The sequence below is a fragment of the Scophthalmus maximus genome, chromosome 12 (assembly GCF_022379125.1).
Source record: "Scophthalmus maximus strain ysfricsl-2021 chromosome 12, ASM2237912v1, whole genome shotgun sequence".
Lineage (NCBI taxonomy): Eukaryota > Metazoa > Chordata > Actinopteri > Pleuronectiformes > Scophthalmidae > Scophthalmus > Scophthalmus maximus.
In genome coordinates, this window is record NC_061526.1 from 15,971,245 (window position 1) to 15,988,718 (window position 17,474).

Genomic DNA, 17,474 nt, shown 5'->3' on the forward strand with positions numbered 1-17,474 from the left:
GCCTCGGACACCAGCCAGGCACTGGGGGCTGAGAGAAGTGAATGATCGGTGAGCAAATCCCTCAGAGTTACTGTGTCGTGTATTGTTTCATTTATTCCCTTCACGCTCTCCTTTTTTCTCCAGCTCACAATCCAAATATTTACCAGGCAACGCTGGAGTTTCAACAGAGCAGAGTCTGTATTTACTCGGTGTCTGTAAAAAGCCAGCCTTTTTAAATGAGCCTCGACGATTGTCTAACATCATGTCTCACACTTTCTCCTCTACTCCATTCCCATCTGTTGGTTTCCTCTATTACTTCCACTTAATCAAACTATTATGCGTTTGTAGTCTGATCACACGTTTCTCACACAGCTACACGAGATGGCAAAGTGAAACCAGCTTTTCTATCCCAGTTTAATTCTGAAAAATGAAGACACACCTCAGGTGAGGTACACGGGAACTTACATATGGAAACCACTTGACCTCTTTGAAAAACATCAGTGTTTTAAGGCAGCAATCCACTCCAGACTTTGAGGGAGAAAGATGAAACAAACAAGAAAAGGAAATAAAGGTTTGCATCAATTTGAGTTCTTGAGGTCAGTGCACCAATATAGAGCATTTAGAAACTCTTGATTTGTTGCTGTGCAAGACAAGTCGCTGTTTCACAGCATGGGAAAGTGTACAGTGTTTGAAAAGAGCAAATGACTTTTTCAAGATTAACGAATTTGGGTAAATAAACAAGATGATGCACAATAGAGGGCAATTGTCTTGGTCATGATATATTATCATGCACGCGTGTTTGCTCAATGTTTGCTGAAATACATGGGGGTCTTACAGCTGGAATGTGAAAAGGGGAAGAGTGGCAGGTCGGCCTCGTGCTCAGACTTTCCTGTATCCAGCGGTGTCGCCGAGTTCAGCCTCACGACAGGCATTTTGTCCATCATGGAGAAAGGCTCTAGGAAGACACGAGGAGCTCCTCCCGCCTCACAGAGTTCAAGTTAAGACTGTCGACTAAATCCTCTGAATTTACATAAGAGGCAAGGCAAGGATGTATATACAAAGATTCAGTATTAAAAAAATTAGGCAACTTTAAGGCCCTTAGAAGGCACAATATTATTGAAAATAAGGGCACCAAGTAACAAAAAGAATGAGATTTCCAAACAAATTATTAGCAAATAGTACTCAAAAAACTATAACACACTGTCCTTAAATATAATAAATCTATAATATATGACAAAACCATAATAATGGTGAACAGTATGATTTTGCCAACTATAACTGGTATTCTCTGAGCTCACCATATGCAGCATGCAAGAATTTATTCTATTTGGCTTCCCTCTTCCTCCTTTGGGGGTTTCAATATAATATCAAATTGGTGCATCACATCATGTAAATATGATGCAAAAAATACATTTGCAATCTCTTTGACATGACCACCAAAATTTTATACATGTCAACACTTTGGGTAATATCTCGTGAGTATACACACCGATTCTTTTTCCTTTATGTAAACACCATTGTACCCAACACACTCCCAACTGTTAAAACAAAACTGTCAGAGTCCAATTGAACATTGCCAACTTCCCATGTTACCTATGAATGCACCAGCTTAATGCCATGTCCAGTGTCGAGGACCGAGGGCGGGAACCAAGCTAGTTTACACCTCCTGAAGCAGCGCAGACACACGCTACATAACCAGAACAGGTTGAGGCCACAGCACCAGTTGGACAGGTGCACCATGGGATATGTGGCCTTGGGAAAGTGGGTCTTCCAATGCTTAGCGACGTCACTGCCAGTGGGCAGGTGAAGTGTGTAGTCGCTCCAGCGCTTGGACACGCCGTAGGCGGCAGTCACGGTCCTCCCCTTTTCGGACCACTGGGTGTCGCAGTCCGGGTTGCAGTTGAACTCCACCCACTCTGAGGTGAAGTCCCCGAGCAAGGGGGTGTCTCCGGCCTCTGGGTCGACCCTGACGGCCGACAGCTCGGCGCCCTGCACGGCGACGTACATCCCGTCAACCCTGCGCACCTCCTTGACCCAGGGGAGCGAGTTTTCGGTGTCCAGGACGAGGATGAGCCGGGAGTAGTGGCCGGCGTTCTTCTCCTTCCACAACTCCAGCAGCTGGGCCAGGTGGAGACTCTCACCTCCTGCAGCAGAGGGAACACGATGTTGACGACAGAGGGACAGAAAGAGGGATAGAGAAAGAGCAGTGAGGAAGTTTGCATTTGACACATGGCATGTGACAGTTTCATTTACATTTTTCTGTATTTGCAGAGCCAGTACCCAACTCGATTACAGAGTCAGTGGTGGTTATAGAGCCACTGTTGGTTCAGTGAGATGTTCAAGGACATTTCAACAGGACACATGCCTGCTGATGGACAAAGTGGCTTTGAAGGGATCAAACTTGTCAACTCTTACTCGCATGTCTGTCTGTCTGCCTGTCAAACGGCTGTCATCACGAGCACACCTATCCACACGAGCTGCACAAAGATGCCATTTTAGACATGGCAGTTCCAAAGTACAAAGATCAGAGCTGTGCCATCTCGCCAACAGATGTACTGAATTATTTATGTCGCCTCAATATCGTCATTTATTTTAAGAGCAGTTTCAGGGAGTTAATTAGGGTTGGAGAAATAAAATAATAACTTGTGCTTCCGGACACACAAAAGCTCTGCCAAGGACTGGTTTATATTTGGATGGGGGCTTAAAACTATACAAGTGAATTTGGAGACAAAGCCGCAGCATTACTACAGCAATATTCGGGCATGTTTCCACTGTGATCATATGTCACGCAGATCCCTGTAATATTTAGCACTGGACAACATTGCCGCACAAAGGCTTTATATAACTGTCGGAATCAGCGGAAAGACATATGACTGGAAAACAGGGCCTGATTTCAATTTGGATTTCTGCCCAAACAGCCCCCGTCGTTTAAAAAACATGTCCCTTCAAGATGATGACACGGGAAAGTGATTATCTTTTCAATGGGGGGATTTTCCCCCCGCCTCCTGTTTGCAGCAACACGAAGAGATAATGTGTCAAGTCATAGCTGAGCAGGAGAGCTGGAGCCGACATGGTGTTAACCTGCTCTGATTCTCATTTCTGTTGAGGGACGGCTTCGTGTCACAGCACAGCCGTCTGCGACTTTCACACAATTGTCTCCGCTGGGTCAGATCTTCTGTCGTCGAGTCCTCCACTGCCATTTTAACTCTTTCGGCTTCACTTTCACATGTTTGAATCAAATCAGCCTCCGGCTGACTGAGGCAGCGGAGAATGAAAAGAATGAAAAATCTGACTGTAATGCAAATTGCAAGGAGAATACAGCGTACCCGGAAGCCAAACAGCTCTGCAGTAAATGCTACATTTGTTGTATCCATCTCTAGCTCAAGTCTTTGGTAATAACCCACTGATTATATGTGATAGCTGTGAGTCAGTTTGAAGATAAAGCTGGTGGCAAATTAACATTGTTTTGATGTTTACAAAATTTTACACCTGGAGTGAGAGAAACCAGCCGTTTCAGTCGTCATCCAACTAGTTTTCTTGTGCTCTCAAAGGCAGCACGTAATGATCAGTAGACTCAATATGTGGACGTACTGTATATGATAATCCAAATTTCTACTTTTAGACGAGCCACAGTCTTTCCACGCGCCTGCCGGCAACTGCAGAAATGCCTCCTATAACCCATGTCTGGGAATAACTAAAATAATAGGTCAATTTCACTGGTGGTAGAAATATCGTTATAAAAGAAGTTAAGAACAACATGATAAGCACATGTTGATATTGGAGACAGATGACAAATATGAGTGTTGGCTGAAATAAGCATGATAATTACTGGATTGCCTCCCTGATACAGCCACAGAAAAAAGAAAAAAAAAGAACGACTGAGCGTGGAGGGCATTTAAATTTGAGGACTGATCACTTTCCAAGACATTTAGGGAAGAAGCAAAAACATTACAGATTTAAATAATAATAATAATAATAATAATAATAATAATAATAATATCTGTGGAAATTCTCATTCCTCCAGGTCAGTTATTCAAGGGCGTTGACTTAATTGTAGATTCTTAAAAATTTTTCACTTCTCATCCAAGAGGCTTCTTCAGTTCTGAATCAACAACCAAGTCCAGATGCTCCTGATTCAAGGCCCTTGGAAAATAATAATAATAATAATAATAATAATAATAATAATAATAATAAGGTGGATGTGTGACGATCACCTGCCAAAGCCCATGCTCCAGTGCCCTTGTATGTGTGCCCACTGTAGAAAACCAGATAGGTGTCATGACGGGGGCCGTCCACGGTACGACGCTCCAGAAAGTCGCGCAGCTTAGTGTGCAAGGCTTCCAGGGTGACGCCGCTGGTGGAGTAGTCGCAGCCGAACGTCTGGATCATGTGGTGGGAGAAGAGGCGCTGCACGCTATTCAGCATTCCCGTAGAGCGCTGGTTCAACTCCTGTACCTGCTCAGGTGGTAAGAGAGTGGGCTGGCCATCAGCGCTGGACAGTAGAGAGAGGAAAAATAGAGTCAAGAGAAGAAAAAAATCTCTTTTTAATCTACTCTGAGGGAGATTCAAGTCAGGTGGCTTGTTAGAAGTGGGGGCACACAGGAGAGATGAGAACAAAAAAAGAAATGACAGTGAGAAGTTGATAGTTTGACATGCCGGGGTGGAGTAGCAGCCTGCATTGCCGGTAAGAAGAGAGGAGACCGAGAGAGAGGAGATTGGGAAAGGGAGATGGAAGGAACAGGAGCGGTGGATCACTGCTGCAGGAAATAACATGTGACAGGCGTCAAGAATGAAAGGAAAGTAAGAAAATGACAACAACAAAAAAAAGCAGTGGGTATAGAGAGAAGAAGTGAGAAGGGAGACACGAACTGAGAGCCGGAACTAAGGTTGAAGATAGTTGAGGGCAAAATTATGTTTTTTTTAAACCCTTATGGAGACATGTGGCACAAAGAGCCTTGTTTGATAATAATAAGTGGATGACACACACACACACACACACACACACACACACACACACACACACACACACACACACACACACACACACACACACACACACACACACACACACACACACACACACACACACACACACACACACACACACACACACACACACACACACACGCTAAAGTCAAGGCTAACAGCTATTCATTGCACCTATACATTTTCCTTCCATCTCTGGACTTTATTTATATTCATGGCCAAGCTGATGACAAAGTCATGCTTCACTCTTGCCGACATCTGCATAACTCAAGCCATCGTAATATCTTCTGCCCTGAGCCCCCGTCATCACCTTCAACCTCACCTTGGCAAGGACAGCTGGAAGTGTATCTGGAGTGGACGAGAGAGAATTGGTTTTCTGGCCAGTGGGCAGATAAGTAGTTGTTGACAGCCAAAGCGGATGTATTCCTCAGGCGTGTGTGAGACGTGACACTGTTATTGACGTCGACACTACCTGCGTTGAGCAGGCCTTTCATTTTTTAATATTCTTTCCTGTCCTTTTGTAGAATTATATTAACAAATCTCTTCTTATTTTTATTGTGTTATTCAAAAACAACAATTTTAGGAAATACAAGACACTGGTGAGAAAGTGACATCCTGCAGCCTCAGCATGGCTTGGCGAGCTCACTGTTCACCTAAACCCATCTAATCTTTTCAGATCTCACGGCGCCCAGGGGAGTGGATGCTTGTAGTTTGAGATTCAGACCACATCTCACCCTGTAACACTCTCTCTTTCATCCTTAGGAAAAAAAAAATCCTGTCCTTTTCTCCACAGATTTCTCAGCGCTCCACCCCTCCCTCTCCCATCCCTTCTTTTTTTTTTTTTTTTTGCTCTGTCTGTCCCTTTTGGCGTTTAACACCACCCTCGCTGTAATTCTGTTTACAACCTCAGTGCTTTCCGTGTTTTCCTCCCCTCGTGTCACCCTCCCTGTTTTACCTTGTGTGCCCCCCCTCTCAATCCCCACCCCTATCTCTCTAATCTCCCTGTGGGGCTCTTGTCATTGTGAAAACATGATCTGCTGCCATCAAACAGCCGATTACACACTGCTGCATTCTCATCGTGCCCCTCACTTCTCCCTGTGGACCCCGCACATGCAGCCTGGCATACAGAGCGTCCGCTGCTCCGACAGGACATAGACCTCGCGCCCAAAAATCACCTGGAGAGTTAAACACTAGTGAGCCTGACATCCCGCACTGAATGCCGAAGTCAACCATCAGCTAAACGGTTCAATATACAGAGAGATATATACATATACACCAGCCAAAAATCTTCAGAGGCTACATGTTTTGACAGTTGAGGGGCTCTTGAAAATAAAACAAGCAGCAATGTATAACTGATGGCCTGCTGCTGCTGTTCAGAAGCAGGGGGAGACGTCGGCATCATTAAAACTTACTAAGCTTTTTCGCAAATGCTTGGCCAACAGAGAGGGCACTGGGAGAGGCATCAGCAGCAGCAGCTAATGGCTAAGTGCTGCAGCTGAACATCTTTGTATGCTATGGAGGCCTGGGATGATCCCTTAAGGGGCCCAAACTTTAGCGGCATGTTTATGCATAGTTATTGGCCTATTTGCCCAGTTGGTTTTGTGTTAAATGAGGAGGCGGTTGGAATGGGTGATCAAGACAAAAGCCAAACTTTTGACTCAGATCTGCTTCTCAAATGTCAATTTTTGGTGTTCATTTTTTTTTTTGACCTCTTTCTATTGTTTTATTGACCCAAAAATGAATGAATTAGTCCAAAAAATGACCAACAGGTTCATCAACAATCAAAATAGTCACAGTATGCAAGCACCTTAAACTGAGATACTTGCTCTACCCATTTTAGTTTGACAACTCTGGGGCTGCATTTTAAGTATGGACTGGCAAACCTGAGACGTATGGAAACAATGATGCGATCACCTGATTCGTTCTTATCAGTCACTACTCAACTACAAGCGGTGAATGTAAAACCTTGAAAATACTTACTTAGTTCCAACTTATCGTTGGTCCAAGAAGATAAATACCTCCTCTTTCTTTTCATCATTGTTGTTTCTCATTCAAAAGTATTTTTTGTAACCAAGCAAACAGCTAGACAGAGTAGACACTTTGCTCCCCGTTAACACCGATACGCATATGCTCAGTGTACGTGAACGGTCACGTGATCCAGGTGTTTTTTTAAGGTGTGTTAGTATGGACAGAGATCAACACTGATCCGGAGCTAAAGCGGTTGTGTGGACAGCGATCGTTTTAGTTTCAAATCACATTTTGAAAATGAAAAAATTTATTAGTATGGATGTAGCCTGTACGTCTCCAGTACCTGCAGTAAGCAGTTGGTATGACCAGGGCGTAGCCGAGACAGGTTCCCCCCAGGCAGCTGCCTAGGTCGTGAAACAAGCCGTGGGCCAGAGACTCCAAAGGCAACACCACTAGCAGAGTGCTGAGAAAGAGACCGTTGGAGGGCTGGGGGAAAAAAAAAAAAAGGCAAAAGAAATGAAAGTCACTTTCTTTCACCAATTACGGCCTGTACAGAAGCAATCAGAGCCAGTAAATTGGCGGTGACACTTTGCAAGACAGTAATACAATAGGGGACTGACACAGGGATATCGCAGAACAGAACACAAGGAGACCAAAGTAAGTGGAGAGACACTGTTTGAAAGAAAACTAAACGTACATCACAAGCAGACATTAAAAGTGTATAAATCCTGCAGTGGAAAAAAACAGTTCTGTTTCTATATTTTAAATTTAATTAAAATACAAAACACCATTCTTGTACATAGACGGATACATAGGCAGACACATAGCACAATGTAGTAGCACTAAGTCAATCTTGTGCTAGAAAGCACTGTTTTTGGATTTAGCGTGAAAATAAAAATTGGGAAATCTATTTGGGTGGTTCTTCCCCGTATAAACTCATTGGAAAGCAATGAATCCAATAAAACAACACAGACTATGGCAAAGAGCTGAATCAACATATCTCAAAATGTTCTTGGTTTCACAAAGTTGCATTTATTGCTGAGGCTGCATTAGATTGTACTCATGTTGCTGTGGTTTTGTGTGTGTCTGCATGAGAGTTATATGGATTATGTACACATGATTGTTGACCATATATCAATTTACTTGGCTTTAACGCATCCAAAAACCACACACGTCACCAGCCGAATAGCAACTTCCTCAAATTCTGAGCTCCTTCTTTCTCAGGCACATTTGCAACAGACATGTAGAGATCTTAAAATTAGGACTCAGCCCCCTGTGACTTTGACAAGGTAAAAGTCGAGGCTAAATAAGTTATTGCTGCTCCTTATGCAAGGAGATAGGGATATTATGGTGCTAATTAAATTGGTTCCGCGTGAGAGCAGAAATGCCTGGGCTTAGGGAGCATCTCCTCACCACACCGCTGCCACCAGCATTTCTCTGCAGAGTTTATATCATGGGTTGTGTTATGGGTTTACAGAGGCCTATACGAAGACTTACAGCAGGAGCTGTATCATTGTGTGTGAACTCTTCTAGAACAGTCTTGAGGTTCTGAGCGGCTGAACGCAGCTTTGTTTCTCAGCAAAAGGACTATATGACATGACTATAATGATGCTTCAAATGTGACTATGTTTATTGCAAAAGAAAGAAAATATTGTACATAGAAATAAATAATTTTTATCTTTCGCAAACTTCACTATATAATCTTTTCTGATGGTGTCACTTTTTCTAAGTTAGAGTTAGAATAATACTATTCCCTTTGCCTGCTCTTACCTGCCAGGACACAGCCCCCAGTATCACCGTCGACAGCAGACAAAAGAACACCAGTCGCTCTGAAATGAGGCAGAAGTGTCGGATGCCCCTGGAGGCCATGACTTGGTCCAGACTGCGGCTGCTTGACCGCTGGGCCTGCCACGCCTTCTGACACTCGCTCAGCTTGGTGTGAAACCCCCAAATTGTGATCAGCAGAATTATGTGGCAGATGGACCAGAAAACGCCGAAGAGGCAAAAGCCTGGGATCACCAGGTACCACAGCTCCAAGTGGCCAAGCTATGAAAAGAAAAGACAAGCAGAATTTAACAGAGACTCAAAAGATGCGAGCAATATAAAATCCTGCACCCTTGTTTTTTTACTCTTTTTTTTTTTAATTACTGAATTTGATGAGCTCTTCATCCTTCTGTGTCACACAAACGCCTAATGACTCACGTAGTGGAAATTTCCATTTCCTGACACGACAAATTAGTGCAAAAAATGCAGACTGTACCTTTAAGGCAGCCAGGACAAAGAAGGCCAGCTCAATCGCACTCAGAGGGAGCAGGGACAGCCTCCTCCAAACCTTCCCCAGAGAGAGCACTGGCATCCAGCGGTCGCTGGGCCCCTGCGTGCTGAAGTACACGTCCAGCACGGGCTCACACAGGAGCCTGCCCAGGTAGCAGCCTAGGGCGAACGGGTTGGCTGTGATGCCGATGGCCTGGAAAAACACAAGAGACGTAACCAGGGCAAAACAGACCAGGTTGGGCAAGGCCAGGAGGGACATCATCCTCAGGTCCACAATGAGAGCCCCCAGGGCCACCACCAAGCCTATTATGGCCGCCGATTTGTGCAGAAGCATGGTGGTGCTGGCGATGGCAAATCCCAGGAGCTCCAGCAGCTCAGCCGATGTCAACAAAGTGGCTTTGTGATGGACGGAGCTGCATATTCGCTCGGTTATGGCCCACACCGTTTTCATGATTACACTGGCAAGGAGGAGATAGTTGGCGACCATTTCCTTGACGTCCGAATCCAGGGCGGCGCTGTTGAGGAAGCACAGCAGGCCGAGCAGAAAGCCGAACCACAGGTGGAAAAGGCTGAGGCTGGCTTTCTCCATGGCAAAGTAGTAATGCAGAATGCTGGCGATGCCCAGCACAAAGAGACCCAGGATGAAGATGACCAGAATCATCGGTTCGCCCGTCACCTCCCAGCGCACGTACATGCCCACGCACACCGCCACCAGGAGGTTGATGCTGGACAGGTAACCCAGGCAACGCACCGACGTGAACACGTCCACCTCCTTGGGTCCAGTGACCGTCAGCTCCGCTTCGTCTTCCCCCCGAGCCATGGCCGGCTTGAAACACACTTTATCCAAACGCAGGTGAAGTCTCCTCGGGCGGTCACTCTCCTCCCGTCACCTTCTCCTGGCGTGCACGGGTCTGCAAATGGAGGACCACGCCTCTTGATGTCATGGTTCCAAATCAACCCCTGTGGACAAATCAAACAGAGTCACACAGGTGAATAAAGAGTCAGTGCTGTGCCCCACCTGTAATCCAAACTAACACGAGTTAGTGTCGCACATCCTGTCCAGAGAAATGTTCAAATGCAATTCTCACGTCTTCCAGTTGTGATTTGTTTAATAGTCGACGTTATTGTCACGTCACTGACCACATACATGTTTCTTACAGGAGGACACGAGGACTGCAAACATGCCTCACCAGGATTTGCCAGACATGGTCATTCAAATATGAACGAGTCACGATGAAGCGAATTCGGGGAGGAAAAACGTCAACATGTCGGTACACGTCAACGTACCGATGAAAGAAATCCATGAGTGCGGCCCAGCTTCCTGTTCCTGACGATGTGGCACTGCAGCCGTAAAGTTCGCCAACTTCCACAGCCTCCCCGCCGACTTCGCCCCTCACGATTCGCCAACTCGTCTGGATGTCGTCACTTCAACCGTCTAAAGATCGAGCAGCAGTCCTTGTCCGAATGTCCCGGTGACCCGCAGCGACGACAATAACTACGGTTCATGTCTTTACAGTCAAAAAACATTGCTTACATGTCGTTTGTTTGGGTGACAGACGGCCGACACGCTTCCGGATTCCCCGACTACGGCATCTTGCAAGTGTCAAAAAGCATAAGGCTCCGCTTTTTTTCTCCGGGCATTTTTGACTGCGTCACCTCGGTCCTGAGGTAATGTGGTGCCAGTCGGATGTTTGGGCTTCACTGTGCAATTTGATGTTTTTGTGCAATTGATGTTTGGTTTTTTTCCCATACTATTTTTTTCCCTTACTACTTCCCATAGTATTTATATTCTCTCTTTCTTTCTTTCTCGACACATTGTATGTCAATCTTCCTGTTGTTCTCTGTTTTTAATGTGATTTAATTTGTGGAAATGTTTCTTTTCCTGCATTCGCTTTTTGTGTTGAATTTATTGAAAATAATCCTATAAGCGACATGATCGAAGAAAGGTTGCATTTTAGACATTTTTTAAATTTGGTTTAGCCATTAAATAAAATAAAAACAATACATCCGCATTGATCAGCTCAGTACACTCTCAGTGTCTCTTGTCATTTTCAGGAAAAGCACTGAGGGTTATAATCAATGTTATTAATCATGCCTGTGCTTTCTCCGTTATGACATTACCAGTTAACGTTGACAGTTCATGTTTATAGCAGAGACGCCTCAAGCTTGGGAATGATTGTGTGAGGTCCTGTCTCTCCATCCCTCCATCCCTCCATCCATTACCCATTTATCTGTACCGTTTATCCATGGAGGGTTTAGAATCATCTGTAAAATGTCTGGGGACTGTGACTTGCACATTTCCAACTATTCTAATGAAAAACTTGTCTCACTACCAAAGATAAACCCACTGGCCTCTCATATAAGAAGCCTATTTACTGCATAACTGAGGAGAAGCCTGTTAAAAGGTTTATTAAGGATTTTCTACTGATGCAATAAATGTTACGATCAGGGGAACATCAAGAGGCAGGCTTACTCAATACCCCGAGGGTGTACTAAGCAACCCAACGCATGCATATGTGTGAGCATTTTTTATGTATGTGTTTTTTTGAGTGTGTGTGTGTGTGTGTGTGTGAGTGTGCTGCTTTGATCAGATGTAGACATAGGGCACAACTGGGAACAAACAGTGCTTTAGCCCCCAACTCAACTGCTTGTGCACCCAGTCCTCTTTTGTACCATGTCTATGAAGTTTTGGGGAGTAACAGAACACATTGAACGCAGTACTTAAAACTCAAACTACGTGTAACTGTATTTAGCTGCAGTTACAATAAGCAATATCAGGTCTACCAAACAAACCACAGAGTGCTGACGAGGCAATTTACAACAAGGATGATGTGAACTATATTGTTGGTCACTTATTTATATACTTCACTAAATGTCTGCAGACTTTTAAACAACCATCTCCTACAACCTTTTGATATGTGAGCAAACTTCCTCGCTCTGTGCAGCATTGCAGCATTGCAGCTTTACAATATTGTTCTTTTTCACCCATTTGATGCTGTGGGAAAACAGAGGTTAAAAACTGGCTTTTCTGGTGTTGCTGTTTTTTTGTTTAAGAGGATTAGTTGCAAGGCAGCAGAATGAAAACAAAATGTTCTTTGGATCTGTAAAATCCCTTTTTTTTTTACATTTGATTCTTGTCTTGTTCGCTGTTTTTTCCACTCCAACGCGATGCTGTGGAAAATAAAAGGTCAAGGGAAGCCGGGCATCCTTCATCCTTTTTGTCAGACTAAACATCATCATCAAAGTGACTCCTGTGTTCAGTCTACTTTAGGCTGCAGTGTTGCGTGCCACATTCATTCACAGTGTTAAATACAATAATAATAATGAAAGATGTTGAAGTAATCCAAAGTATTTAAAATAAGTTGTTCCATTGACTAATTGAACTGAATATTAAAAAAAAAAAATCTGTTATCTGTATTGACATACATTTTAAAAGTGAGCCACCCAACACTGGGTTTATGTCTGAGAGTAAGATGTAAACACTGAAATATGCTATGATCTATCCTGAGTAATAATCCTCTAATTAATTGACCAGAACATGAACTGAATTCCACTTGAACTGAGGAACCTCAGTAAATAAAGCCAACACTACTATATATATATTTTTTGGACCATCAGCAAATGGTTTTCCATCATATACTAAGAGATTATGTAAAGCAGATGAAGACCATGGGCTGTTGTGCACAAGCAGGGCAGCGATTCTATTGTGTTGCATTTTTTTTTGTCTGTTGAGAAATGGTTTTTGCACATTTGCATGATCAAATCCCATTCGAATACTCGCCTGCTTCTTTTGGATAAGTTGCATGAAAAAACAAAAACTATAACAAAAACAAAAACACCTCCCACTTCAAATTATTGTGAGCAGTGAATGTTTAAACCCTGTGCTGGATGAGTTTGCCCCTCCTGCATAACAACATCAGTTTCATCTTTGGAAAGGTTTTGCTGTTGTGGCTGTGGTCTGAATGCCCGATAAAACAAGAAGAGGAGCAGACTGATTCATCTTAATCCAATCCCTTTTTTTTTAGAACTCTGCAGTAGAATTGCAGTGCTGTGAATGTTGATAGCCTGGGAATATACTGTAGTTCTTTGGTCCCAAGACTGCAGAAAAAATATCTATTTGCCCAGTAAGGATATACTTGTCTTTATTCACAAAAGGAAAGTGTGTGTGTGTGTGTGTGTGTGTGTGTGCGCGCATGTGTGTGTGTGCATGTCCACAGAAAAATAAAGAATAAAGCTTTCCTCATGAAGATGAGGCACTTATACTTACTGCGTCTAGGAGAAGGGAGGTGAGGAACAAGAAGTCATTAGAGCTTCTGTTAATTCCTTTGAACATTCAGTTATTTCTGGATGACGAAGAAGACAAATAATACCACGAAGGAGCCATCACATTTATTTAATTAAAGCCTTAAAGTTGCTTTCATGCATAATTGAAGAATCCGGTGATCAAATAATTTCCGAAAACTGTGGTGTGTGTGTGTGTGTGTGTGTGTGTGTGTGTGTGTGTACGCAGGATGGGCATATTGAGCCATCCTCTAAGATGAAGGGCGCTACCACTGCACACAACCTGATCAGAGCTCATGAATGGTGCAGATATGTTATGATCCCTTGAAGGTTGAAGCAAAAGATCTTCAACAACACAGATACAGATTGCAGACAGACACACACACACAGAGGGAGAGACAGAGAGAGAGAGAGAGAGAGAGTCACATTTAAAACTGGGAGGGTTATGTGAGGATAGGAGTGAGAGTGAGAGTGAGACGGAGAGAGAGGAGGGATACAGGAGACTAAAGGAGACAGGTTCATCTGAATTATGCAGAGGCTACCTTCATTCTAATGTCAGACACACCTCCACACCACCTGCATGTGCCTGACTGCACAAGCCACTGGTGCACACACACACACACACACAAACACACACACATACACACACACACACACAGATAGAGAGCTGGCCTGAAGTAATATAAACATTGACTGACATTATTCTGATGTCAAGTCAGTATTCAGGAGATGTTTGCTCCCACTATGTGAATAACATTGATGGTTTCAAAAAAACAACATGTTTGGTCTGGGCTTCGACCTAAATTTCGGGCTTTGGGCGTGAAGGTCAAATGTAGTCCATCATCCCAACCGCGACACCCTCAGATTTAGCTTCTACGTTGAAGACACACTGCTTCCTGCATTGGCTCTGAACTTTGGCTGCAGAATCCTTTCCCAAGCACAAAGAGTACCGGATGAAAACCTATGGCAGTGATTCTAAAAGTCCAAAAAGAAAAAAAAAACCCTACTTCCACTCTTTGGCTCACTGGGGATTTAATCCATCAGAATCTGTGAGCATCACTGTGCAAATGTCTGAGATGTACTTTGGCCATTTAATTACAGACTTACATTTCTGTAGCCTTCATCTTGACAGTGCAGAGTTTGGTTCAGAGGAATTGAGAGACAGAACTAATTTGAACTTAAATGCAGGTCACTTACGCGTGTACTGGGTGATCGGCCTCATGTCTGTTGCCAGTCAGGTAACATGGGGTGCGTCGACTTCCTCCTTCCCACGTTGTCACAGTGAAAGACACACGTCGGGGGCGAGAGGGCTGTTCAATCAGTGATCATCTTCAGAGAAACCCATGTGATGGAGTGCTGCACCCCAAATTGGATGTTGGGAGAGGCAGACAGAATCAGAGGCCAAAATCAAAAGTCGTCTGTGCCTAGTGTATCCATCAATGTCAAAATGAATTTTGAAGGGGAAAAAAAGGCCTGCAACTTGACTTAGAGGGAAAGAAATGGTAGGAGAGGTTGATGAGGGAGAGGCGGAGAGAATAGTGAAGTGCCAGTCGATAAGGCCCGAAGACTTGTTGACTTTTGCTTCTCCTTCAAGGGGAGAAAATGTCCTTTCCCTTTAAGCTGATTCAAAGATAGCGCCTCACTGGATGGCATTGTCAAAGACATACTGGATTAAGAAGGGACACAAGGAGAGAATAAGAAAGAGCAGACAATGGATAAAGCCCCCCCCCCTCAAAAAAAAATAAAAATCAGGGAATATTACAGTAATATTCTGTCCTCATTTCCTACCTTCCCAGCAGCAAACTTCATAAGAGCCTACGACTTTTATTTCCCTGGGAAGACGGGAGGTTCACTCAGTATTGCAGAGAGAGAGAGAGAGAGAGAGAGAGACAGAGAGAGGGAGGATATAAAAATAAATCCCCCTTCGCTGATTAATCCTGAAAGGAAGCGAAATCCACCACTCACAGTCACCCCCACTGCTCAAAAGGCAAACTGTCTTCACGGGACAACACCGATGCCTCATCTGCCAAGGCGTTCAGTGTCACGTCCTCTTTGGCGAGGATCAATCCAAACAGCTGGTTACACTGCTTCGTTTTCTGTTGCAGACGAGACACTATACTGACACCAGTCAGCACTAAAACTGTGACTGTGTCAATGTGCAGTATCGTTGCAGAAAAAAAAGACGGGACTGAAACGCAGTTTATAAAATATAAACGTTACCAGAATCTCTGTGGTGTCCTTGACGAAAAGGAGGAGTAAAACATGCTGCTTTTTTTTTTTTTAAACGCAGCAATTCAATATTCATATCAAGACCACACCAGCCGGCAACAAACAATGAGCACAGCATGGAGCACAGCGGGGCGCAGAATAACAGAGCAGCATTTCCTCATATCGGTGTCCAACATACCAGGATCCTACTGACAGACAGCAGCATCTGTCTGAGGGAAGTTACTATGGTCCACTCGAGTGTGGTGTGCAGCGATTGGTTGATGCCCCGATCAGAAAAGTTGCCCCCGTCGAACATTACGTTGCCCATACGTTGTAACAGCATGCAGACTCACTAAGACTAACTACGAAAATAGCTGACGAAATAAACCCTAATGGCAGCGCTGATTATGAAACACAGTGAAGATGTCCTTTGCAACAGATCATGAAATAGTTTGAGAGACAAATGGTTCTTCATTAAGAAGTTTCATTAGAGGGAACGTTTGTTATTAAAGAAAAAGAAAAAAAAGCACAGAGCTATTGACATTTCCCAGCTTGATATTGACTTTCACCTGAAAGGCACAGAGACATTCCACCTCTCCATTCACACGAACTTTGATTATAACTACCAGTTCAGGGCAATCATACATTACCAATCTAATTTAGTCCTTTGCCTGAGATCACCGAGTGCAGCGGCGATGACTTTTTAATAACCCGACCTGTTCAGTCCCACTGGGCTGCGACAATGAAAAGTCTGATTCATTAATTGCGCCGATGGGTGGAAGATTACAACTCAAATAATGAATCCGTTTGTGTCATTGTGAGAAATGCTGTACACTCCCTTGAATTCGACCACGCTCCGCCGCCGAGTGGATTCCCATTCTGTGATCAACGGTGCTGATGATGATGACATTGTTCATTAAACACACTCGGGTTCACAGCTGAGGGATTCGACTTCTATCTCTATTGCCGGGCTTTAATGTGCTTGTCTTGTAACTGGCCTGGGTTAGTCAGCGGTTTGTCAAGTGTGAACGCAGTCCAGTTGCGCTCGCCTCTCCGCGGCAGATGGACCTGAAACAAAGATTTAGTCACTTGATTTCCCTCCGCTCTGTTCTGCGGTACATCCACACCAGCACAAAGTGGGCTTGGTAGGGGGAAACGTGCCCGGGAACGGGGCAGCGCTCAGCAGTCTCGCTGTGCTTCCTCAGGTTTAACAAATCGGCATCTGTTGGCCGGTCTGCCAGCCAAAAAAGCCCACGGACTCCAACCTAGATAACAGACAGAGAGAGGAAGAGAGGGGGCCGAGGGCGGGGAAGACTGGAATCATCATAGTGCAGCGACGTTGAGAGCTGAAATGCGTCTTTTGCCCCAAAGGAGCTCTGTACCTTTGACCTATAATGGTGTCTACCTGGCCTGTCTTGATTTAGACACTATGGTGTCTGTGGACTGCAAAACTATTGGATGGATGGCCAGAGGATGATGCCTAATGACTTTGGTGATCATCTAAACTTTTCGGCCACCATGAGGTTGAAATCTTTTGATGTGCCCTATACCGTGGTTTATGACAAACTGGTGTACGTTGTGTTAACTGGGACTCAGAAATCCATCATTCCCAAGGTGCCAACTTCAGTCTGCTTGTTTTCTCTGAAAAATAGCCCAGAACGCCAACATCTTCAGCTCACTGTCACATAAGATGAAGACAAGCAGCAAATCCTCCCGAATGAGAAGCTAAGAAATGGTCATGTTTGGCATTTTTTTGCTTAAAATGGATCCTGCAAAAA

The 17,474-nt window shown here is 44.2% G+C and overlaps 1 protein-coding gene across 3 annotated transcripts; it reads right to left on the reverse strand.

Moving 5' to 3' along the window:
* Positions 1-379: 379 nt before the first annotated feature.
* On the reverse strand, positions 380-10,846 carry tmem168a (transmembrane protein 168a). 3 transcript variants are annotated; one of them, XM_035620100.2, is made up of 6 exons: positions 10,742-10,846; positions 9,194-10,167; positions 8,704-8,979; positions 7,277-7,419; positions 4,194-4,471; positions 380-2,123 (listed from the first exon to the last, which is right to left on the reverse strand). In XM_035620100.2, exons 2-6 carry the CDS (start codon positions 10,025-10,027, stop codon positions 1,573-1,575), a joined length of 2,082 nt encoding a protein of 693 aa, XP_035475993.1. In that variant the 5' UTR covers positions 10,028-10,167; positions 10,742-10,846; the 3' UTR covers positions 380-1,572. The 3 variants fall into 3 exon arrangements, with proteins under 3 accessions (XP_035475993.1, XP_035475991.1, XP_035475992.1); XM_035620098.2 differs by having other exon boundaries at positions 10,495-10,805; XM_035620099.2 differs by having other exon boundaries at positions 10,398-10,805.
* Between the last annotated feature and the right edge of the window lie 6,628 nt (positions 10,847-17,474).